Genomic DNA, 25525 nt, shown 5'->3' on the forward strand with positions numbered 1-25525 from the left:
CTCCCTCCAGCAGCACCCTGTGTGCCTCTTACTGCTGCTGGGGGCTTTCTTCGAGACAGCAATAGCCCAAGCGATGTGCACGCGTGTGCGTTTAATATAAACGAGAATCTGCAAATGCACCATTTACTAGGTTCTCGCGGAGGCATTGCTGGCACTGCTCTCTTGGGAAATTCACAGCAACAGCATTTCCGAAGGGAGTTTGGGTTTGTGCTCGATTTTTTTTTTTTTTTTTTTTTCGCTTAAGTTCTATGAAAGTCTTCTATTCATCATGAAGATTTATTGATTGTTCTAGGAGTTTGGGATAATTAAATATGCAAAGGCTTGACAGCTATCGTAGAGCATATTCTTTTAGCAATGCTAACAATACATTAAATCCAAGGAATTCCACTCTTATTGCACTGTGGAGGACATAACTAAGTTCAGCGTACTGGATATAAATATCCATGACGCCACTTAAATATCAAGTACATGCCTAGACTACAGCTATGGAAGTTGTGTCTCACTTACTCGTTAGCTATTAATGTTAATGACCCCCCAACTCCCTTCCATTGTGCTCATTATTTCATATCTGAATAAAATCATTTACATTTGTCATTTGTGGGTTTTTAGTCTCATGAGGACTTACGGGCTAGTACTACATTGTTCTGTGAGTATCCCCAAGTTTTGTGGAAAGCAAATTCTTGCCACCCCTCCCCTCCCGCTGCTAACTGTCCCGCTATGAAACAGGTGGCTATCTGCCCTCCAAGTGAGATTTTATTGCTAAAATAAAGTAAAAATTGTTTTAAAACAAAGAACACACATCTTTATAGTAAAACTCAAGTTTGTTTTACAATTAGAGAAAAGAGTCACATGGTCCCCCAAAAAACCCCAAGTTTTATATATATTTTGAAAATATATTTAAAAACATAAAAAACTCTATAGTTAAACATATATTATGTTAATCAGTACACTTAAATATAGCTTAATTATATTTACAATATGACGCAGTTGCTTTTAAATTTTAATGCCAATTTCAGTTTTTCCCAAAAAACATAAAATTATATAAATATACAATAAATATTTATGTTACACAAGGTGAATAGTAGAGAACAAGGCCACAGACATGAACTTACATTTGCAAGAGTCTTTACTTTAACACAGCACTAGGCCTGCTGACATGCATGATATACCTTTGTCACAAACAGACCACAGCAAGATTTTAATTAAGTGACATGAACGAAAACCAACCCCCCACCCAGCCATCACCCCCCAACTCTGTTTAACTAAAACTCCCGAGCCTGCGATCATGTACGTAGCGGGTCGGGCAGGTGAGAGTCATGGGACTGCCTTTAATTGCCAGTTTCACCTTATGGATGTTGAAAGCATCAATCAGCATATAAGTTGCGTGTTACGGGAACACACTCTAGAAGTAGTTAGACGTCGTTCTGTATGTTCTCAGCTCCATCCTTTAGTTCTCCCAACCTGCACAGGCTGCACTTTACCCCTTTGGGTGTATTTTAAAGGAATTATTCCTGCAAGGCTCCTCACACCACAGTCAGCGAATGGGCAACGGGGAACAGGAGTAGAAACCTCATCAGGTGGCTTTGCTGCTAAAGACAGAGTAGAGTAGAAGCCACTTGTTTTTCATGCTTTAATATACTAGCATTTGTATTCCCTGGTCAAAAAAAAATATATAAAAAAATGGTTTTCTCCATTTTGTATTTGAATGGAGGCCATCGTTTTGAGTTAGTTTAAATACCAAGCTATTCTACGAGTAGAACTATTTATTTTACTCATCTAGAAAGTCAATGGCACAACTTGAACCTACCATCCAACTGTTTGAATTCTGTAACACCAGCGATGCTCTCACCTATTCCAGGTGAGGATGACTGAGTTAAAGATATACCATCATTAACTTCGTGAAATTAGGAACTTTGTTTCTGGCATGATTTAGATGTTAACACTTCTTTTAGCAATTCAATTTATTTGAACTGGAAATTACTTTATTCATGTATCTGATTGAGATTACCATTATGTCCTAGCCACCGTTTCTTTTTTCCAGTCTACATGATCTGTTTGGTATTCACTCATTAGCATCATCCTTTCCCCTTCCTAAACAACAAAACCTAGTTTTCAGTGGAGCTACCATTACACCATCTCTCTGCAGTAGTTTAGAAACACTGCTGAGAATAGCGCCTTAGTAACATTTGGGTCATTAAAGGCAAAGAGTAATACACAGACAGGTACTGGCTACTGCAAAATGAAATTCTCCTTTGCTCCAATGTCCAGATTGCATAAAAAAATACTTTGGCTAAAGTTTTGAGGCATTTCAATACAATATTCTTCTGCCTGATTTTTATGTGGGAGCCTACATACCTACAATTAATTTCCAATGGTTCAACCTTGAAGTTCTAATGGGTCACCTAACCTTGTCTTCTCATTTATGGTCCAGTGGACTCACAGCCACTACAGAAAGTTCAGAAAGTTTCCATTTTACAGTTGGGATGGCACTACTTTGACAGTCCGCTAAATTGAAAAGGGAGGTCCTCTTACTTTAAGTAGAAGAAATCACTAGTTTTGTTAACCTATAGAATTGGTTTCTACTAGGAGGGACATAAACATATTAAATGTATTCTTCATAGGTAATACTTGTGGGGGATGATATTCCAAATAAACTTTGCCTAGTCCAAGTTTTAATTAATTTCAACAGAAAGGCGTAACCATTGCAGCTTCTGCAATAGTTACATCTTGCAGCATGTTCCTCTTTGTTCATCTACAGTGATTACAATTATCACATCTGTCTTCAGTCAGCTCACTAACGAGCTGTTTCTGCCTCTCCACCCACTGTAGCCAGCTCAAGTGCTATGCCCAAACTCTCAGGCCTACAACCTGACTTTTAGTAACACTTCTGTCAGGGTAGTTAGAGCAGCAGCACAGGGATAAGTAAGTTTATCTGTACCAAAGCAGATGTTCAGCCTGCTACTCTAGCACTTACTCCAAGTTTACTTTTAATGCCAATTTGTTTCATGGAATAAGGCTGACAGGAGGGTTAGAGCTGCATTCACATACATTTTAATTGCTTTCAACCAGAGGCAGGGAATCTTTGGACAATTTTTGCTTCATTCCCCTGCTGTTGCAGAGGGGTCTCTCCAGCACAGATACCACAACTGTTTGTACACTGTGCTCTCCCCCAGCACGTTGAGGCTTGTGGCTGCAGGACACACGCTGGAGCAGAAGGCTGCACTACGTGCATCAGTGTGCAATGCAGAGCTGTTTCTCTCAGGCAGCACGCACAGGACCAAATTCAGTGCTGACTACAATCTGGAGAGCAGCAGTCAAGCCAAAACACTGTTGTTTATCCCTGAACTAAGCTATCTAGTCCCATGACATCCCTCTGCTTCGCTGTAATCATTCCAGACCCTTTTGTATTGACATTCTTGCTGTGCTTCACCAAGACATTTGATCCAAGCCCAGGATCCTGTTACATTACAATCATTGCTCTCAACATTCTAAAGAATAGTTTCTGCATGACAAGCTCCAGTTGTACGGTAAGTGAAACATTTCAAAGATCACCATCCCATTCCTTTGAGAGGGGCATGGGGGGGAACCAAACACAATCAAACATGGTATAAGAAAATGCACGTCTCAAAAGACAGTGACTGGAAAAAAAACAAAACAAAACACCAAAGCATGTTGTCAGACAGTTAAATAAGTGCTGTCTTTAAGCCTGAAGTTCAACAATGTGAAGTGGAACATCACCATTCTTTTTCAGTTGCCTTTTTTTTATTTTATTTTTTTGTCAGTAGTTGGATTGCTATCGCAAACACCTCACAACATACAAAAAACAAATTGGTCTTTAATCCAGGATAAGGTAATGATTTTTTATCTTTTTTTTTTTCCTCTATCTGATGGGAGCTCAAAAGTAAGAGAAACAGTAAAACTATGACAACAGCACCTTGACATTGTTTTAATTCCAACGCTATCAGAAGTTAAAAGCAGTAAACAGATATAATACTAACAAGAATAAAGATACTTACTGTCTAAAATGTAAACGGAATGTTTTGGTTCATTTTTTTTTCTGAAAGAGGACAGTATCATCAATTCACAATTGAAGCAGCATGCAATTTTATTTTTTATTTTTTTAAAACTTTTTATACTTTCAATTCTTGGCAACGGCGACAAACCACAATGTTATCGAGGAATGTAATGCAGACTTTTTAGTTTGCTTTTTTTTTTTGTTGTTTTTTAAGTTGTGCGCAAATGACTTTTGTTCCCTTTCAGGTCATGGATATGTTCAATAAATAGGTTGTGGAACCACTGTACTGTATAAACTTCAGTTATACATGCAGTCCATAAAATTATTTTTTTTACTGAATAATTTACCCTGTTATGTATATATACAAATAGATAATTTTGTCTCAATATAATCTATACAACACAAATCCACTATCTTCCCCTTTTAATGGTTAATGTACATACACACGAAGTGTCTATTCTTATAAACCGCCAGCCAACTCTCTTCTTGTTATCCATGGTGAGAGCTCTCACGTAAGACTGGGTAGTTCGGCACTGGGAGTTCCAGTGCCTCTTGTCTATGCCCCTGCAGCCCTCCTTTGTGTACCCCTTGGGGTTGCATTTGGTCTCATAGAAGTATTGCTTCAGTTGGCCTTTGGGTACTGGGACTTTTTCAAGGACTGTGACAGTCGCACCAGACATGTCCACTGCAGTCTTTTTCTCTGCCGCCGTCACCCACTCGCTCGTACTGTCACACACGCTCAGTTCCCCACGGCGAGCTGGGTCGGAGTGACGCCGGACTCTCATGGACATGTTTGCAGCATCCAAGTAGTTTTTGTACTCCTCGAGCAGGAAGAGCAGCGGGGGTTCCAAAGGCACTTGACTGCTCAGCATGACCCGGGATGTGTACAAGTCTGCATCCTTGTTTTCCTCGCTGGGCTGGATGTCCTGATCTTCATCTAGCAGCTCCTCTATCACATGTTCAAAAGTGTCCGCCAGCGATGTCAGTCCTCTTGAACCTGCATTGGGCCCGTTTAGGCTCTCAAGAGTCCCGTGGGTCCGAAGACCTGGGTAAGCCAAGCTGCCTTGTCCTCTTACACTAGCTTCTTTCATCGGGGCAGCTTTCATGCAACTGAAGTATGAGATAACCATAGTAAGGAAAAGGATGGTCATCACTCTTCTCACTTGGTGGAACTGTTAAGGACAAGAACAACAAAAAAAAATAAAGTATTTAACTTACAAAGCACCATGTAAGAAAGATTCATCTGGGTTGTCATGAGACATTATGCATTTTCTGCAGAGATCTGCTGCATATGCAGCTGCAACTCATTATCAGTGATAAAGCATAGTCTTGTACCAAGGTGTTTCTTTGATTTAGATTTTCACATAAATCACATGCCAAAACTTGGGCAACATTTGTTACGGTGAGTCAGATCTTGTGTGCCAATGTCCTTCTGTGGTAAGCATTAGATTAGATACTATATGGACCTTTTATTTGTTGACTGATTACACCTATTTCAAATAATAACAGAAGCAGAACTGCTATTTAGCAATGCAACATTTGAGCAGTAAAAGGCAGCTTCATGAGTGTCAAAGGTATGACTTCCATTTAAAGAACAAATGCAAATATTTGATTTTTAAGATCTCTCCATGCCAAAAATAGTTAAATCCACAAGAAACTGAACACGACCAGGATAAATTGCATTTGTATTTTATATGCAATCTTCAAAACACAGGAAAATCTGTACACCTCTGGGGTCTCAGCAGGTCAATTCCTCATCTAAAAGTAGAAGGTATGTATGCACAAATATAGAACAAGAAAATGATGCAGGACAGCATGCTTGCAACCGTACTAAATTTGAGCTGGAAAGATTGCTCACATCATGTGAATGCCATGGAAAGGGCTTACTGGATTACAGAGCTGATAAGGAGCTATACTGAAACAACAGCACCAGAACCACAGTACCGTATTTTCCCAGAGCCACTCACCACCTATTCTCAAGCAGGCAAAGTTTCTATTTAAACCCATGGCTACATACAAAAAAACAAACAAACAAACAAAAACACACAACACAACCAACCAGGAGCATAACCAGGCAGCAGCCCTGCTTGCCCTATTTAACACAGCAGCTCTTCTTTATTTCCCCCATTCTGCTTCCAGTTCTGGAGCATGTTATGGGCTGTGCCTTGATGCTTATAGGTACACTTGACTTGAGCACAGAGGGACAGCACCATGAGTGAGTGCTGGTAAGAAAAAACTTTTCACCAGCCTGAGCAAACTCCTTCGTACCAGCACTCCAAAGAGTTTGGGCTTGTATGACTGCTCCTTCCCCAATGCTTCGCTGAGTGTCTAGCGATCATACATTCCTCAGGGTAGAGATTGCTTCCCCCTGAAGTATGGAGTACATCCTTAAGGTACTATTAAAACAGGAACATCCCAAACCCTGCTGTGACAGACAGCTATGCTTTCTGTCTGATCCCAAGTGCTACTACAACATCTATCATGCCCAGTTGTTATTTCTGCTCCTTCCGATCCCGGCTCTCATCTGTCCTGCTTGCTAGAAAGCAATGGCATTGTTCACATTTTTGAAGCAGCAGCTAATGCTTGTTTCAAAGCTTTTGAAGTTCATTCGGAAGTACCTCATACTTGGCAGCACTCATTGGAGTAAAAGCTATTTCTGTTTGCCAACAGGGTGCTATGTAAAAAGCCTTACTTCATCTCCTGCAAATATGCTGTGGGAAACTAGTACTCTTAGGACTCCAACGTGGAAAGGCAATCTATCATAAACCATACAAAAAAAATGAAATATGTACTAGAGAGGCAGTGGCCAAAATGTACATCTTTAAGTCTACTTAACGAAGTGTTGGGGAGCGCGTGAAGTGTTTGGTTTTGTGTCTGTGCCCCTCCCCTCCCCACCACTGAACACGACTGCAGCTAAGAGTCATCTCCACCCCAGTCCAACTCCACTTCTTCCCTTCATCTCTTCCTGTTTAAGTGTTATTGTGGCATAGATTTATTAAGATTAAACAAACCTGACATCTGTGACTCACAGGAACACAGTGTTTGCTCTAACTGTGCAGAACATTAATATTTAGCAGATTTTTCATCCTAGGATTTTAAAAAACATTTTAGAGAGCAATATCAGATTTCTTCCTTGAAGGGAAGAAACACACTAGACATGATTTACACACAAGGAAGAAGGCTATCAGTCTTCCTTTATCAAACACAGAGAGACAAGACAGAGGGAGAAGGGGTGGTTCCCCTAGCATACCAGGACAGAGCCAATGGAACATCATATGCTCCCTCTTCAAGGATTCTTTCATATAAAAGAAAAAAAAAGACAAAAACCAAACCCCTTATCACGTGCTGTGACCACCAAAGCAAAGAACACAAAACAGATCTTCTGGCTCCTAATCAAATTCCCATTATTTTTGTTAGAGTAGTGCCCAAAGCTCCCAGCCAATATCTGGACTCCAGAGGCAAGATCCCGTCTGAGCACGTAGTGCCCTAGAGAGCCCTCCAACACAGAATAGGTAGGGCACAACACACAGGGTACCAAGGCAAGCACAGAACTAAGGGAAGTCTGCGCACATCAGTTAAGTTCATTCTTGGAAGGCCGAGTATTTGCTATATTTACTGTAATTCAGTAGGTGTGCAAAAGATGCAATGATTTCTGGCACAAGCCACATCCCTCACAATTACCTTTGGGCCGTTAGTGTAGCAATAAACTTGATGGGATCCAAAGTGACTAGAATAGAGGCTGTGAAACTTCATTTGCATGGACAGCTTTCTTACAAGGAAGAAAGAGGGAAAGCAGAGAGGTGTAGAGCTTACCATGGCCTCGACATACCCTCAGCAACCTCCAAAAACTGCTGTTTGGTTACCAGATCTAACACTACTCTACATCCGACATTCAACTAATCCTTCCTTATTCAGTGTTTCCTTCTACTTCTGAGGGAAAACGCTGTCAAGCTCGATCAATTTGTGTCCCATTCAATGATATCTGACTGTCACTGTTTGGGGTAGTAAGAAAACATACAGCTAGGCTTTGAAAACCCACAACTTTAAGACAGCCACTACTCACGAGTGAACGTGGCCCCCTAATAGCCACCCCTTTCCCTCCCATTTCTATCAGTAAAATATTATGTCAAATTAAGTTTTGGCAGTACAGACACATGGAGTATCGCTATCAAGTGAACGTAGAAAAACTTCTACTTGCTCATAAGAGAGTCCTTGACTATTCTGAACAGTGTAAGCAGGCTGTGGAAAAAAAAAAATTATCCTAAACACGGTCCTATACAGTCAATTTTGGGCAGCAACAAAATGATACCGAGCTAACAGGCTGAAGTCATCTGTGAACACCTAGGACGCCTCTTTGTTTTAGAGGTCATAACTTTTAGTAGTAGTTGCTCTAAGTCTACTAGCGCACTAGCAGAGTAAGACTTAACCTCCCTTTGTGGTTGGAAACAGTCTTTCAGCTGCTTTTGAACTGCCTCACGAGTGCATGGTTCACCTCCCACTTAGCAAGGCAGGACTAGTACCACCATGCGGCTCCAAAAAAGGCACTGGAAACAAATCGGATGGCAGTTGCCCGTCCTTTTCTTTCTGCTTCCCAGCTGCCAAACCTTTATTATACAGTAAAGATTACAGATGCTGGCTGTCCTGTTACACCGAGCACCTCGTACACCCTGCACACCAACAGATTGCATTCACCCTTCCAGTTTCGAGGCAGTCACCAAGTTACCCCATGTGGAAGTGGAAGAGAGGCTGGAACACGGGACAAAGCTGCATTTGCCTATTTCCCCAGTCTGAGTAAGGTACTGCCCCTTGCCATCCTGGGCACATCTGCTACTGCAAGGCCCTGTCTGGAGATGCCTCAGCCCTGCTGGGTACTCCCATGGCAGATGCTGCCCAGGTAGACTAAACTTCTTCCCACAGAGGCTCATCAGCACTCTGAAACGGCGTATTTTTACCTGAAGCAACCCAACTCGCAACAACCACACCAATACTATCAAATGCCAGCCAAGCCAGAGCAGCTGTGGCCACTTTTTGGCCACACTCAGGTAGGAAAAAAACACAACTCAATCACTGATGATGCGGCCTCACTTTGTAGTCCTATCATGCATCCATCCTCTCCCCTCCCAGCTGTAGGAGGTTCAGATCCCTACACCCCACAACCCAGGAATGATGAGTGAAGGCTGCAGCTCTTTTTCCCTCCTCCCACCCAGCTACGTCAGTGGATCAGACTCCTCTAGAAGAGGACATCTTACTTCTACTGTTGTTGAATACAACTATTACCTTGCAAAAAGTAGGTATATGCTATTTAAAATACATGTATGCCGGCCCTCTTGAGACCAAGCTTTAAAAGGCTTCCTCAGGTCACACGAGATGTCTCTGTCAGAAGTGACATTTGAGACAAGTTTCCTGAATGCCATCCATTCTCATGGCTGCAAGAGCATTCTTCCTTCTCTAATGCAGCACAGTGAAGCCAAAGCAATGAAAACAGGTCACCCACCATGGACCAGATCTCGGGAAGACATGACCTAGTTTGTACTTCAATGAAGTCCATACAATTACAGCTAGAATAAGGGCACTTAATTGTGGCAGTCGTCTCCACTAATGGGAAGGAGGCTCATTAAATGAAGGTCATGTCAATTATCTACAGCTAGTTTACATATGCAGTCAATTACCTATCTGTACTATTTACTTCTGCATTTGCATTCAATGAGAATTCACTAGTTAATTGTTTTTATTTCATTAGTTTCACTTATTTTAAGCAGAAATCTAACTGCTTAACAGGTTGTATTTCCAGCAGAGAGACCTGAGGAACAGCTGTGAACATGAACTTGCTTTTCTGCATCCTGATATGCGCTATGAAAGTTGAAATAACTTTCAGTAGTGAATAGATTCAGAATGCTTTAATCTCCAGAAAGGAATGTGCAGTGGAAGATAAAATTAGCAGCAAGACGACATTCATTTTCTGCCTTGCCATTTTCTAAGACCTTTATACAAAAGTTCAATTTACTAAATACTACTGAATGGCACAGGCATGAGTTCCTCTCTACGCATCATTACTGGAGTGTGTGAACAGATACCAAAATGGGATGCATGTCAGCACATGATTTGCAAAGACTAAGTGTACTGAGAACAAACAGCATTAACCTTTAACACATGCATAACTGGATGTCTGACGCACTATGGTTATCCTTACGGCTATTTATGCAAACTATATAATTATTTTTTATTACAGAAAATATAGCCCCCCCCATCTCCCATCTATACATACACAGGCACACCCACACCCAATTTGTATTCTTGTAAGTTGGTGCTTCATGTCAGGAAGAAAAAAAAACATTTCATTTTTATTCCCTCATGTTGGTTTACCCTGAGGGAATAAAATCTACTTAGCCATAATGCCAGAGATGGCAAAGACTAAGTCAACACCATTTTGAAGACTAAGACAAATTACAAGCAAATTTAAAGTAGTTTGTAAACTACAACTTTTAACATAAGAAATTGTCTTTGATCTCATGCTACTGAACACTGCCCACAGTACAGCCTCCGAGAACACAACATCTCCAGCAGTGCCTCCATTGGCTCTAGAGAGCACCTGTTTAAAGTACTACAAGGAGTTTATGGGGTCCCTGGGGTTTATTGGACTCTTCCCTCAAGATATTAAAAAAAAATAATCACAACTTCTTCCCATCAAACAGAGGTGGGAAAGAACCCAAAGAAAATCAATGCCAAAACATTAACGCCCCAACATTACACCCTGATCTTTCACTGCCTTATGCATCAGAGTTTCCTACAGATTTTCTTCATACCTTTCTGGATGCCCAAACAGCCATACAAAGGACTCGCATGCTTCAGAGCTCTAAGAAAGAATTCAGACGCTCTATTGCGTAGACTAGACAGTCTCATCATTACAAGCATGCTTATACTTCAATTGGCCAAGTACGGCACTACAAGGAGTTCCCAGCAGGATTTCTGTCGGACAGATCTAAGACCCATTCTGCCCATACCAGGAAACAAGCAGGATGGGTTTTGGCAGCATGCACAAGTAAAGAAAGAGCAGGCCAAGCTCACAGATGGTATCAGAGGTTTTGGGAGAGACAACACCCATAGAAGAGAACAGATGTGCACTATTTTTATATTTTTACAATGGGAATCGATTATTGAGCGAGGGACACACATGCTGCTTTTCCAGCTGTTTGTGCAGCATCCCATGCAAGGGGCACTCAGACCACACAGGAGTTTTATGGAGGACTACTGTAAGCAAACTCAACTACTGTAAACTCAACTCCAGAAGGGCACACGTGCATGCCACTGTGCTTATCAGAACATTCACTTAACCGCAACTTTTTTTCTTTTTGCCAAACCCTCATGTTGAAATAAAGGTGTATGGGGAAGTCCCCTTCAGATAGAAGATGCTACCAGCAGGCCTACTTCTGTTCATCAGCAGGAGCAGAATGGGTAAGATATGCGATACTTGTATTGCCATGCCAGAAATACTGGACAGTAGAGATATGACTTCCAAGTTTAAGACCTCAGAATTAGTGAACTCCGGCTTCTGAATGGATTTCAGGCTTCGAAAGCTGCATCAAGCTGGTTTGGAGTATGTGTCACAACAGATTCATGCCACTACTGCGTTCATTCAGAAGGACAATTATGAATTCAGTGAAAGCAGAGTTCACCTATAGAACTGGTTATCTAAGGAGAAACACACCAAGCAACAAAACAAGAAGCCAACCACAAAGCCGCTCCATGGAATAATTACTCCATGCCAAGATAGTGTCTGGTTCCTCCATGACAGCAGGTAATTACAGTTCTCCGAAATCATTCGCTTCAATAGCCACTAGAGCTTTATTTAATTCAACCTGCATGTGGAAGAACATTAGGGCAGAGTCTCAGACCTTAGAGCAGCATCTGTGGTTTGTCTTCCATTTCACCACTGCTCTTTGGTATGAAACACTGCGCTGAAGCGTCACAGGACCAAACTATTCTGCCAAGCACACACATGAAGCTCCTGCTGAAGTCAAGGATAATTGGCATTCGAGAGCAGGAACAGAACAGAGCATGTTGCATGCAAACTAGCGTGAGTTGGATCCTTTGTACTGTGACATGTGTCCAGCAGCCCGCGAACAACCCAGAAGCTGCTGTACCAGTTAAACTTGGATCTTACGAGTGCCCGGGAACTATTGAACAGCATGTAAAACATCCCACGCACCCATCAGCTCTGCTGCGAGTGGCAAGTTTCCTAGGACCTATAGAACATTAAGCACTCACCAGGAACATAAGCCAAGCTTAGCCAAGGAAAACCAATGGTTAAAAAGCGTAAGCATCGGATGGAGCAGTTACCCATGGTTTGGGCAGGCAGTGCTTTCTTTGAGCAAGGGAGAAGAGCAAGGGCTGTGCCCATTTGCTGCAAGATACTTACCTTCGCTGAGACCCTGACTGTGTGTGGCATTGCTGTTAGAGAATACCTTGCTTTTAGCCATAGTCAGTCCTTGAAATGAAGCAGATCAGTATGTTGTGATGTGCATGAACCAGAAACTGGAAATGCCTGTTGTCAGAGTCCTGACAGGTATTAACAATATGCCTGCATTTGCCAGGAGTGTTATCAGTCATCTTTTGGCTGCCCGCCCTCCTGTGCAGACTTCTCAACACATGCTGAGTCCCGTTGTTAACACGGCACCTCCACAGAAATACCCCGCGTACACGGACAGGGCATGAGAGCTTCTGCAGAGGTACCAGAGGAGCACCTTCTGGAGTCCAAAGTTACACAGGGACAACCAGACCAGGAACAGATTTTTTTTTTCTATTTTTATTTTATTTTATTTTTTTAAGTTCACAAAGCCACCTCAAGCTACATAAATGGAATAACGAGGAGTTTTAACTTACTGAGGACATCAATGCCATTGGATGGGTTAAGCAGTCTAACCCATCTCACTATGCAGCCAGCCCTGCACGCGTCCTGCTGTGACAACTGCTTTATCTCTGGAGATACCATTGTTGCTGCAAAGTTATGTTAATATATTAGCATAACTACTGAAAACACTTTGGAAAGACATGATGTCTTCACCACTGACATTTTACTAGGACAAAGCAGCATACCACAGATTTCCAAGCATTACAGTTAGCCCTTCCCCCTCCACTACGTGGTTTCATGTTGAAAAAACCTCTGCAATCACTACACCTGGTTTTCTGTCCCTAACACAATTTTAAAAACCTGGGGGCCTGCTTCAACTGGATTCAGAGGGATCCAAGTTCCACAGACAGCACTGTTTCCACAGTCATGTGTTATAACTGGCACACAAGTAGCTGAGACCACCCAGAGGAGCTTTCCTCCTCCAGCCTTCCTTGGGCAAGCCTCACTGGCTCAGCAGCAGTTGCCCAGCCAGTTAGGACCCACAGACCTTCAGTAGTCACCCTGCTCAAGGTACAAACATGTAGTGGAACGTAAGGAAAAAATAAAAGTCCTTTTTTTCCCCCCTTGCAAGACTGAATTTTTTTTATTTTTTTTATTTTTTTAAATCAACCTTATGCCTTCTCCCAGCTGTATAATCGTCTAATCTCTTGCCTGGAGGAATATTACACGGATTTCTGTCAACATGACGCACTGACATGGGTTGTCCCATCCCATCCCCCCAATTAAAAACGAAATGTACCTGGCTGATGATTTCTCATATAGTCATTAGATGCAAAGATAGTTTCCTGTCATGCTGCAATTTATTTCCATGAGAACAGTTAGGGCTCATTGAAGTAGTACATTCCAGTGGACCTGACTGTGGTGTCCAGAGTCACTGCCTAGCATCAATCCATAGTGCTCTCTCCACAGATTTGTACCAGCTGTGAAGGTGGCCCAGCATTTATGTGGTCATAAAATCAAACGGGGCCAACACTATAGCTAATAGCTCTATCAGAACAACTTGTGACTGGTTTGAGTAACACAGCTTGCTCACACTCAGGATTCCTCTGGGACACATGCATATTTGGTAATAATTACACTTTCAAGAGGAAGAAAAAAGTTTCCTAGGTGTGCAGACTAGCTCCTCCCTTCCCCCACCGACATAAGCACACAAATAGCCCAGACATGCCTATAAACAAAAGTATGCAAAATCCAGGCCAACACAATCCAACCTCCCTCCACGCCGCTTTTGGGTGTTTTGTTTCATGCACATACACCCCTAACAGAACAAAGTGGCTTTACTGCCAGTGTACAGTCCTCGCTGTAAGAGCCCTTAAGCTCCAAAGGGTAGGTTCATAGATGGGATTTCAGTAATTAGACATTCCTCTATAAAAACTTCAATACCTGTCCCTTCACATAAGCAGATGCTACTGCCCTGCAGGGAAGGAGAGCCTCTCCTCAAATAGCTAGGAGTGGGGGGAGGAAAGAGAGAAACATGAAATGACTCGGCAGGAAACAGCTAGTTGTTCTCCCTCTCCTAAACCTCTGCACAACTCAATAGATGACCTCAAAATTGCTATCCTAGCCAAAATCAACGCTGTCTTATCAGAGATGATCAACAATTCTGGAGAGGTTGAAAAACCTCACAGATATTGCAAGACAAGAGAGACCTGGTACTTACAGTGCTGAGCCTCCACTTCTACTTTTCTTACGGCACAGACCATCAAAGCTTCCAGAGTGCTTTGTGAGCACTGCATCTCACCATGCTTCGGTGAGGAGGAAACATCCCAGAAACGGTCTTTTCCTACTAAGCATAAAGAGGCCTGAACAAGTTCCCCTGGGTCGCATGGCAAGTCACTGCTGAACCGGAGAAGACGGGAGCCCCCACCGCCTCGCTCCAGCCACTACCACGAGCTACCTTAACCACATGCATCATTCAAATATTTTGCAACTCTCTCTATGGCAACTTACATGTCTAACCCAGAAAGAGGCTGGGCAGCTGATTAAAACCTTAGGGGTATTACTTAAAATACATATGCTAGCTCAATTCCATCTGTGTTGTTAATTAGTTCCTGACTGTAGGTTAAATGTAGGGCATGTTGTCACGAGCCTAAGGTGGGGTGGCAGGACCTCCTGCTATCGCCATATGGCTTTTTGTTTCTTCCTTCATTCTTTAGCTTTTAGCCTCATGCTTCTAATTTGTGGGCTCAACCATTATATAACAAACAAGAAGAGGAGGCAAATAGTGCTAATGCAGAAACATCCTTCACCATTAAAACCTCTAGGAGGCTTCAACTGAAATGCAGCACAACTTCCTCTCTCATCCAGGGGCTGCTTCTAGCCAGAACAAATTTGCTATGAAATTCAGGAAATACCTATTCCCATGAAAAACTACTGCTGCACAAGTAGGTATTTACCAGCTCTATAAACGCAAAACAGGCCGCTTGCCAGGAACCAAAGGTCAGCCTTAACTTGCATAAAATGGAGATGAGCAAAGCTGTGCCTGCTCATAATAAAGATGCTTGGCCTGCACAGGGAATGAAGCAGGTCTCATCCCAATCAAAACAATCAAAGGGAGAAAAAAGAAAACCCAATTTCAGTATACCAGCAGTGTTATCCCCACAAATGCTTTTTTTTTTGTTAGAAATATAAATGGCTCCAGACAGTCCTAGTCAAAACCACACGTCACGTTTGGCAGTATGCCTGAACATGACAAGGTATGCAGAACATCGGCAGCCCCCCCTCAGTGGTTTTATAGTGACTATGACTTGAATGCTAACAGGTCTGGTGGTGCCTCGCAACTGAGAATTTGCTCCAGAGTGTTTGATTTAGAGGAGACATGGAAGGTATTTATTGCATTTCCTAGCTGTCACTGCATAGCTGTCCTTTCATTAGCCAAAGGCAGGTGAAATGATTTGTTTTTTCTAAGCACAAGATTTTTAAATTTTCAGTTACAGGAGTCAGAACAAGAAAAAAAAATCCAATACCTGTGTTGAACAATATTGATTAAGAACAGATATGACTTGATGTTCGAGGATTATGGAATTCACAATGTCCCGCCTCCACTCAGACCTGGAGGCAGTCAGCCTCTGCAGGCATTGACCTCTAAGTAATTCCTTGTTAAATCTTAGTTTTTGCCACCCGATCCTTTTTTTTTTTTTAATGCAGGTATGTGGAATTGTCTGACTTATCCTTTTAAAATATCCTCGCTCATCATTAACATTACTGCTACTTTCACAATTAAAATTGCAGAAAAAGTTTGCACTAGGGGCAGCAGAAATTACTCATTAATACAAAATAAAGAGAACAGGACTTGAAATGAGTCTTCCAATCTTTGTTCTCGGCTTTAAATTCAGATGTCAATCATTAACCTTTAAGGGGAAAGCTCATTTTTGAGCTTGAGGCCAAGTATTACATAACATTTTTATTTCTGTGATTAGCTGCAAAGAAGCACCTGCCTGTCCTTTCTGTGCACCATTTCACTGGCAGCAACCTGCATACACCATACCACTACCCTGCTGTTGTAGTGAGATGTTAAACATCCTTCTTTGCCTCCCATTAAATAAAATGGACTTTTCTTCACCAATGCAGAACATTAGATGCCAAAAAATGATGACATTGACATAAACCATTATGTTTATATCTGGGAAAGCAAGAATTGAGTACTTGGGATGTATTTATTTCTAGTTTTGGGTCAACCCATTGTAAAGATAAAGGGCAGTCACGATGTTCAGCAGCAAACTTACTCCACCACAGTTTCCTGGCACGGGTTCTGGTTAAGGCACCCTTGCCAGCTTGAACTTGTTATTGGCTTGCTTCCCCTTGGACTCACGCTGGTTTGCCGTAGAAATTTCTATCAAACAACATTTTTCTCTTGGCATTTACAGCTCAAACTGGATCATCAACTCAAAAGGAATGTATATACCAAGTGAAGATCCCAGTCTTAATGCAGACAGCCAGCAGGCACAATTATGTAGAAATACCACAAAACAAGTCCCGTCGCTCATCCCAACAGTGTCCATACACCTCTGTAGCGCAGTGACAGCTGTGATGACAGGGAGGTTGGTTTACTTGCTAATCCAGCCCTTGAATAAAGTTTAGATTTTGCTTCTTTTCATTTCAGTATATCAAGTACTGAACGCTTCCAGAGAGCCATGCCCAGCATAAAGAAAGGTAAACTAAACCATATGGATACTAAACTTTGCACCAAGCTTAGAAAGTAAATGGCATAACTGACTAAGGAATCCAGAGATCATAACCTCTAATTCCTTGATCTAGACAAAACTGCATTTCTCCAGGAGCTGTTATGTTTAAAGAAAGCTGTGTTTTGATCACACTAGATAAGGTATAACATGTGCTAGGGATACTACAGGATTCAAAAAAAAATATATAAAAGGTCTTGAGTCCTGTTCTTATTGTTACAGAATTAAGCTTTAACTGCAGCAATATGCTTCAGGTCTTTTGCATGCTGAGTTATTAAAGAGCATACAACAGCACTTTGCTGAATTTCTCCTACTTTGATCTTTTGCCAGTACCTTCCTGCTATGGTACACATATATAAGGGACTACAAACTGAACTGTAGCCCAGTGCCTATAGTGGAGAGGCAGAGGCTGGATGCCGAGCCACGGGTAGTTTTTCCAGTGTTTGGTATGAAGGCTCTCTCCTCATACAGCCTCGTATAAACAGCCTGCAGTTGCCTCCTGACTTGAATGGCAAATGGTCATGTGCCGCAGCTCCTCCATTTCCCATAGTAAAACTGATTTCCCTCAGAAAACAGACATTAAGCCCTTATCCTGATATACCTGACACTGGCAGATTTAAAGTATTTTAAAACATTACCAAAACTATCACCTGGGAAGACAGTCAGTACATAATATCAACCAAGGGCTTGCATTTTTAGGATTCTACGAGCTTGAAGTCCTCAGCTCCCACTGAGGTTTGGTTGTGGTGGGTGTCTTACTTCATGGGGCGTTCTGGCAGCCCTAAGCCAGCAGTTGTTATGAAGAGCCCTCAAAATATATTGTGTCCGCAAGAGTTGAGCCGAAATAACAGCAGATGAGATTATGAGTTTGGTGAATGAAAAAGGCACATTGATTCTCCTTGTAAGCAGTTCCTGGCAAATTAAATAAGGAACAATGCTGCTTATTCTGCTCTCCCAAATGCAGAGCCTCCTATTGCCAAAAACTGGTGTACAAAACATACACATATAAACTTGTGAGCTCAAAACAAAACAAGCCTATAACCTAAGCAGAGTAGATATAAAAAAAAACATATTCCACATTGTTAGGTTTGGAGTAGCAACAAATATCCACATATCTAGTTTCACCTCAATATTTAATTTTGAAACTGGGAAAATGCCGGGTCTGGCAAAACAAAGCTAATTGCTGCAGAGTCAATGTATGAAGAAAATCAGAAGTTTTTCTTTCCCAGCAAACATCTACTGCAGGCTGCCCACTCCTAGACCTCGATGAGGGAGCAGGGGAAACGAGAGCTGCCACGAGCCAGCACAGATCCTTAAGGAACCAGTTCTACACCGCACCTTTTCAGTGAGAGCTTTGGACACTACCAAGTCTCAGTGGCACCCACAGCAATTTGATTTGCACAAACTTCTTCAGGTGTATTGCGAAGTTCAGTCAGCAAATGATTTACACGAAGTGATCCTCCTTGTTTACCTGCCTAAGCCACCTAAGGAAGACTGCGTATGAAGACTCATTACCTGCATCGCCCAACAGGATTCGCAGGCACCACCCTTGTCCCAGGGCTCAGCACAGCGCTCATGCACACGCTCAAGTGGCTTTTGGCAAGGAGGACCAACAATTTGCAGCCCCACTCATCTTCACCGTCCAGGCACAGACGGAGAGCCGGCCACAGCGGCGTGTTTGTGCCATGCAGCTCTAGGTGGCGGTAGCTGCTCAGATTTCGAGATACCAGGAGATGCTTATCTCAAATTTAGCAACCAGTATTCCTCCCAGCCTCCAAGAACTGCCTTTCCTAATTTGAAGTGTGACCCCCTCCCCCATTTCTTCATAATTTATAGTAGTCTGAAGCTGAGTCACAAGGATTTCTGCATTTTCCTAACCAAGTACACAAGAAAAGAAATGAACTGCCAAAGTATTGAGGTAATTTATAGCGTAAAGCATCGAGAGCTTCTAGCCGATCAAAGGACTCGGAGAAACAAACATAAGAACAATCATGCCTTCTGTTCTGTACAAATGCCACGGCCAGAAATAACTGTCCTAATTAACTGGTTTCAAACTGACTTCTCTGAAAAATACAATATTCTTATCGAGAGGAGTATACAACTGCTACAGCCTTATGGCAGCTGTCACCGGGGCATGAGAATTCACTAAATGAAGTTTCCTTCTGCTTTCTCTAGTTGTCCACGGTACTTGTCTTCAAACAGCTGTATCCAGTTGTGGGACCTAAATTACGCTGTAATGGGCTGTTCTGCTATCACCAGGATCAGTGTTACTAAAGGATTACTATCATCTCAAATCAGTACCATCTCAGCCAGTCCTCCGCTCACAATTTTTAAGTGGTAGAAATTGGCTGAGATGGGGTTGTTTTTTTCTTTTGTTGCCAAGACCTGCCTATCACATAAAATCTACAGCATCTTCAATACCACAGACTGTCCCAATGAGATGTTCATAGCTACAGTTGTGTGCAGCAGCTGAGTTCCACCTGTCTATTGTCAACTGATAATTAGGTCCTGAATACTGAAGAGGAGAAAACATGACTCCAACCCTACAGATCATCTACACTCTCTCTGTGACTATTTGACCTGCTTAGCTTGGAAAGCTCATGAAAAGCGTTCCTTATTTGATAGCTTGGAGCCTGTAATTGTAAGCAACATCACCAACTTAAGATTATGTCGGAGCATGTAGCCCATAATATAATGGCTACCCCACTAATACACTCTTGAATCTCCAAAGTTAAAGCATTTTATTTTTCTGCTGTTGTATATTATAGTGCCTCCAAATCAAGTACCGCAAGTATTTATTTTAATAACATGAGAGTTTAAGGCACTGTAATAAGAGTTGCCAGCATTTGTTCCTAGCAAGATCTGTTATTTTTGCATTATGAGAGCACTGAGGAGTCCTTGCAGGGACCAGGACCTCACGCGCACAGAAGACAGGTGAGACGATCCCTGCCCCAAAGGGCATGCAGTCAGCTCTAATGCTGACTGATGTGCACCAGCACAGGAAACAATGGGCTTTGTGAGCTGGCAGCAGGCACAGCCTACCAGCCCCATCCCTGCCTGTCCTTCAGGCAGCTCGCTCAGGCCACATTGGTGCCACCTGCCAGCAGAGTACTGCAGGGAACAAAGGCGCGGTCACACAGAGCGCCTTCCCACCTGGAGCTGAAGGCAGCAGGTTATTGAGTTACCACGTCACTTCAGCGATACACAAAAATAGCTGAGCGTCAGTGCTTTTCAAAGCTTCATTTTCAAGGGTGTTCACAGCTAAGTATTACCAAGAATGCCAGCGTATGAACTGACCTAAGTGATTGAGAGCTTCCTAATTCAGCAGCAATTTAGCTATTTAGGAGGAACCAAGTGCTCACAACAGATGCTTGCAAACAGGTCAAGACAAGTTGGTAATTAACCTATTCAAAGCACATATCCTCTTCTAGTGGAGCCTACACCAATTCACACAATGCCTAACGTGCGATTTCTAGTGCAAGCACAAGATACATTCAGAGAACAACATCTCAGCCTTTCACACGAGACAGGAAGGCAGATACAGGAAATACTTTTGGTTTTTGATAGGACCACACTTGCTCTGCAGTTCACTCAGCAGAGCTAATTGTTTCTTTCATTGATGCAGGCTCATGCAGGGAAATGACAAGATGGTCTCCTACTCATGAGCTTCTCGTGACCTGCTTTCATACCTGCACCCTGGCAGAGAACTACTGCAGAGCTGAAGGTGCAGCTTGCCATGTTTTCCTGGGGGTAGCAATGGGGCAACAGGTACCTCAGCAGGCTTTTAACTGCAGCTGCTCTCAGTTAGCATTGTCATTGCACGCAGACCTTTAAAGCAAAAGCAGTGATCCTCCTCTTCCACTGTATTCTTTCACATTTTAATTAATCTTTGAGATCCCTTGCATCTGTGCAGTTTCATAGTACTCCAGCATACTGTAGTACTACAGCGTGCTTTTAAAAGAACACTGCTTGAAACTAAACTTTTTCAGCTTAGCTTCCAAGACAAAAGTCCCTTCCCATTCTCCTTTGCTATCTCCCTTGTTACATCTGGATTTTTCAAATAAAGTGATCCCTTGATCCTTCCGACCCAGTTCACCCTGATTTCACAGCCATACAGCTACAGGATCCTACTCCGCAGCTCTGGAAAGCAGAGCACACTGGCAATTTGAACAGAAGGCATGCTACTTACAAATGGGTTTTCCCAGCTGAGGTTCAATGAGGCTGAACATTAAGTGGTAGTACTACAGCAGAAAATTGTTGTGAGTTACGGAGCCCTGCGGAAAGGCTCCCCTCGTACCTCTTCTCAGCAAGCAAACAGATGAAACCGCTCCCAGCTCCAAGCTGTTTTGTACTCCCAACACAGCCGATGCCTTGCCCCGAGACCGAGGCGATGGGTCAGTGGGCACAGCCCTACATGCACACAGCCTACAGGGATGGGTTTCTGGACCCGTACCCCTGGGGGCCCCACCGGGACAGCACAGGCAGGGTCACGCTTGGCCCCCAGCGGGGCCAAGGCTGCTCGGGGCGCTGCCGCAGCCCGCAGGGTGCCCCGGCAGCTCCCACCCCGTCCTGATCGAGCCGGGAATTACCGATGGCACAGCCACCGGCCCGATAAAGCGCACTGCCGGGATGCGTCCCCCGCGCCCATTAGGTGCGCGTTACCAGAAACATCAATAAGTAACGACATCGATCCCGCGGCGGCGGCAGCAGCCGCGGGGCGCACGGTCACCACCAGCTGCTACGGGGAAAGCGCCCGCGCCGCGGCACCGCCGCCACCGCCCGGCCCCCGCCGCCGGCCCGGAGCCCGCGCCCGGCCGCCCCGCGGGGGCCCGACCCCATCGCGGGGGGTTCCCCGCGCCCGGCCCCGCTGCGCGCCCACCGCCAGGGGGCGCCGCGCGCCGCCCAGCGCCCGCCCAACGACCGCGCCCGCGCAGCGCCCGCGCCCCCGGCCCTGCCCCGCGCCGCCGCCGCCGCCGTCGGGGCGCTGCCCGCCAGGCTCGGCCCCGCCGGGACGGGACGGGACGGGGCCGGGCTGGGCGCCGCACGGCGGCGGGGTCCGGCAGGTGCCGAACAAAGGGGCGCGAGGCTCCGCCGCCCGCCTCCCCCCGGCCCGGCCCGGCCCCGCGAGCCCCCGTCGGGGCGCCCCGTACCTCGTCGTCCACACTCAGCGCGGCGGCTCCCCCGCGGGCACTCACATCCTCGGCCCGCCGCCCGGCCCCGCCGGCCGCCTCCCGCCGCCCCGGCAGCACGGGCGGCACCGGCGGCGGCTCGCGAGTCTCATCGGAGCTCCCCGAGGGGCGGCAGGACGGACCCCGCGTCCCGGAGCCCCCACACCCGACGCCGCCGAGCGGGAGCTTCCCGGCCCGGCCCGGCTCGGTTCGGTTCGAGCCCTACGAGCGGCTTCGCCCCCCGGCCGGGCGCCTCCGGGCAGCGGCCGCAGGCCCCGCGCTGCCCCGCTTAAAGGCTCCGCGCCGCCGCCCCCGCCCCGCCCCGCCCGCCCGGCCCGGCCCCCGCTCCCCCCGGCGCCCCCCGAGCAGGGCCGGGCAGGGCGCGGAGGGGCCGGGCCGGCAGCGGGGAGCGGGGCGGGGGGGGGGGGGACCCGCACCGGCGGGTGTTGGTTTACGGCGCCGGGCGCGGAGCGTGTAAATGTCGCTCCCGTGCTGACCCCTGCGCGGCTGGCCCATTAGCAATGCAATCAAGATAATGGCAGGCATGGCTTATTAATGAGCGCCGCAGGTAACGCTACACCGGCGGCCGGCCGCAGGCGGGCAGCGGGCGCACGGCTCGGGGCGGCACTGCCCGAGCCCGGCGACAGCGACAGCGACAACGACGACGACAGCGCCGGGGCCGGGGCCGGGGCTGGGCAGCGCCCGCCGGGACAGGCGGAGGCGGCCGCGGTGCCCGCTCCCCGTGCGCAGCCCCTGGCCCCCCGGGCCCCTCCTGGCTGCGCCTCGGGGCCGGTGAATTATTGATAGTGGAAACTGCACGGCGCGGGCAGTAATGGCAGCCCCTGATTGAGTGGCTCCATCCGATCTCGGTAAAGACAGAGCCGTGGCACGCTCCCCGCCGGGGCCAGGCGGTGCCGGGCTCTTCTGCAGGGCGAGCAGCGCCCGCGGGCCCTCTCGGTGCAAGCCGTGCCCAAGGCCCATCCGCCTCGCACCCGTTTCTTTCTCCTGGGGGAAATGTGTGCAACTCATTGCTGCCTTCAGACGGTCTGATTGCCCGTGTGCTTTTGCTATGAAACACCTGCATTTATGAGAGCAGTGAAGTCGTAAAACATCCCAGGCGTTTGAAATCTGAGTACACCTAAGGCCTCCCATATAAAACAGCTTTTAATATATATTAAGGGAAACAATCCTGGTGGTTAATATCCTTTGCAGCTTTAAGAACTTCTTTAAAAATCATGCTCGGGTACCACGACACCATCCTCCTTGCACTTGGGGGTTTGGTTTGTTGTGTTTGGACAGCAAGTGTCCCCGAGCTGGTGAGACAGTTCCACCTCTGTGTCACCACGCGTTCCAGACCAAAGCCGGTCCATTCCCAGGAAAAGAGGTGGCTTCTCAAAGTCCCTTCTGGCAGCCTGGTCCGGGGAAATCCCACCCAGCTCTCGCTGTCTGATAGGTAGGTGCTAAGAACGGGGGCTCTTCAGGCCCAGTCCTGCTCGGCTGTCTCTGTAGTGTTCAAATCCCGACATTAGGAACGTACCAGCAGTCTCTTTTCCCATCGTTATATATCTGTACAACCCCGTATCTCCCACTGGTGCTGCAAGGCGGATCTCTCAGCATGGTTTCAAACCCGAAGATTGTAGCTGGAACTTGCCAAGTTGCTGCATGCATTTTGTTTTATAGCCTTGGACTTCCTTCCGTGACACCATTCAGCTTTCCAGGTACAACTGTATTACCATGGTACCTGATTTCACGTTTTCAGCTGCACGTTTTAAGCTGCTTTTTTGCCTTGTGAGAAGACCAAGCTGGAAGAGTTTTAATATTCTGTGTTCATCAGACGACGCCTGCAAATATTTGAATGATCTACCAGTCGAGTTGAACAGCAGCAGGGGCTACTTTAATTAGCTGCAATGTAATACACTGCACACATGTTATTCCTGGAGGAGGGACTCGTCTCCTCGCACACTAGACATGCAGATGAGCAGCAGCGAGTGTCATCCTTTAGAGACACCGAAGCATCTGCTGACTGGCTCTCAGGAGCGAGGAAGACAGCCCGTGTTCAGAAAGAGTCTGCTTGCAATCAGAGTAAGTTTTTTAATTCTGGAAAGGAAGCGTGTTACAGACTGTGGTGGTACACGCTTGCAGCTCCACTCTGCTGAGAACATGAAAACCATCAGTTCCAGGCAACTGTACGCTGAAATTCCCATTTTGATCCGCTGCGAACATGCTGCCTTTCGCCCTGGTACTGAGATCTTCCTGGGGAAGAGGTGTGGTCAGAAGAGCTGCTCTATCTTGCCGGTATAATCAGCCCGTGGGGGATTATTACCAGCCAGTGCTTGATTACTGGGAAAATGAAAAAGTAGTGTAAATAATGATCTGCCTGGATTTTGATGCACGTACAACCTGGGCTTCATATTTTTCAATCAGACGTTGACTTCAAGGAGAATTTTGTATGAATGAGCCCCACAAGGTTGGGCCCACATGGCACTAGTTTGTGAAGCAACCAATAATCCTTTCGGAGAGACACTTCCCTGGTCAGAGTCCAACTTCTTGTTCCACAGGATGCCCGTGGGGCTTAGAGGTGTCCACAAGCCCTCGCCTTCCCAATCCATGTGCAAGGATCAGAGGTCCCAAGGCGTCCCACAACGACTGCTCCCGTTGCACCTCTCTCTGCAGGACGCCTGCTGTCCGGCCACGGGTGCAAAGCCCCAGCTGGGCTCTGTGGGCAACAGAGCCTGGTGGTGCTTGGCAGGAGGGCGACAGCGTGGGCTGCACAAATTCGGTGCATCGAGCCTTTGGTGTCCCCACCACAGCGTGCCCACCTTGACACTGAGCCTCTTCTTCCTGCACCTAACTGGTTAAAATTATTTTCCGCGTGCACCAATTACACTTCACCCTATTCCACACAGCGACAGGAAAGAGTAAGAAATAGTCCGACTAAGAGTTGTCAATCAATATAATGTTGATTTATCCCTGCAGCAGTATCAGACTGCTTGTAGGGGGGTAGGACTGTTGCTTTTTGCTGAATTGAATTTAAACTATAGCATAGGCACTAACGATGCCATAGATACTACAAAGAGCAAAGCAGAAGCACGCACATCTGGTTTCTGTCTCAGTGGAGGTTATGCATTACAGTGATTGATGCACAGGGTCCAAATTTACTGATAAACTAATTGTATGATAAAGTAGTTTGTGGGGCTCTTAAATTCCCCCATTGCAATTGTAAGAGAAGCAATAAAAAAAGTCAATATTAGAA

At 45.5% G+C, this 25525-nt stretch overlaps 1 protein-coding gene across 5 annotated transcripts in view; it reads right to left on the reverse strand.

Moving 5' to 3' along the window:
* Positions 1 to 1606: 1606 nt before the first annotated feature.
* BDNF (brain derived neurotrophic factor) overlaps positions 1607 to 25525 on the reverse strand; it is a 61899-nt gene continuing 37980 nt past the window's right edge. For 2 of the 5 annotated variants that reach the window (XM_068685008.1, XM_068685010.1), the window contains one exon: positions 1607 to 5187. In XM_068685008.1, the coding sequence (XP_068541109.1) occupies positions 4426 to 5187 (762 nt within the window). In that variant the 3' untranslated portion in view covers positions 1607 to 4425. Of the gene's footprint in view, positions 5188 to 6074; positions 6451 to 14583; positions 14739 to 22254; positions 22580 to 25525 lie in introns of those variants that run through there. The other 3 variants (XM_068685009.1, XM_068685011.1, XM_068685007.1) reach the window with 3 other exon arrangements.

Source organism: Anas acuta, chromosome 5 (genome assembly GCF_963932015.1).
Source record: "Anas acuta chromosome 5, bAnaAcu1.1, whole genome shotgun sequence".
Taxonomy (NCBI): Eukaryota; Metazoa; Chordata; class Aves; order Anseriformes; family Anatidae; genus Anas; species Anas acuta.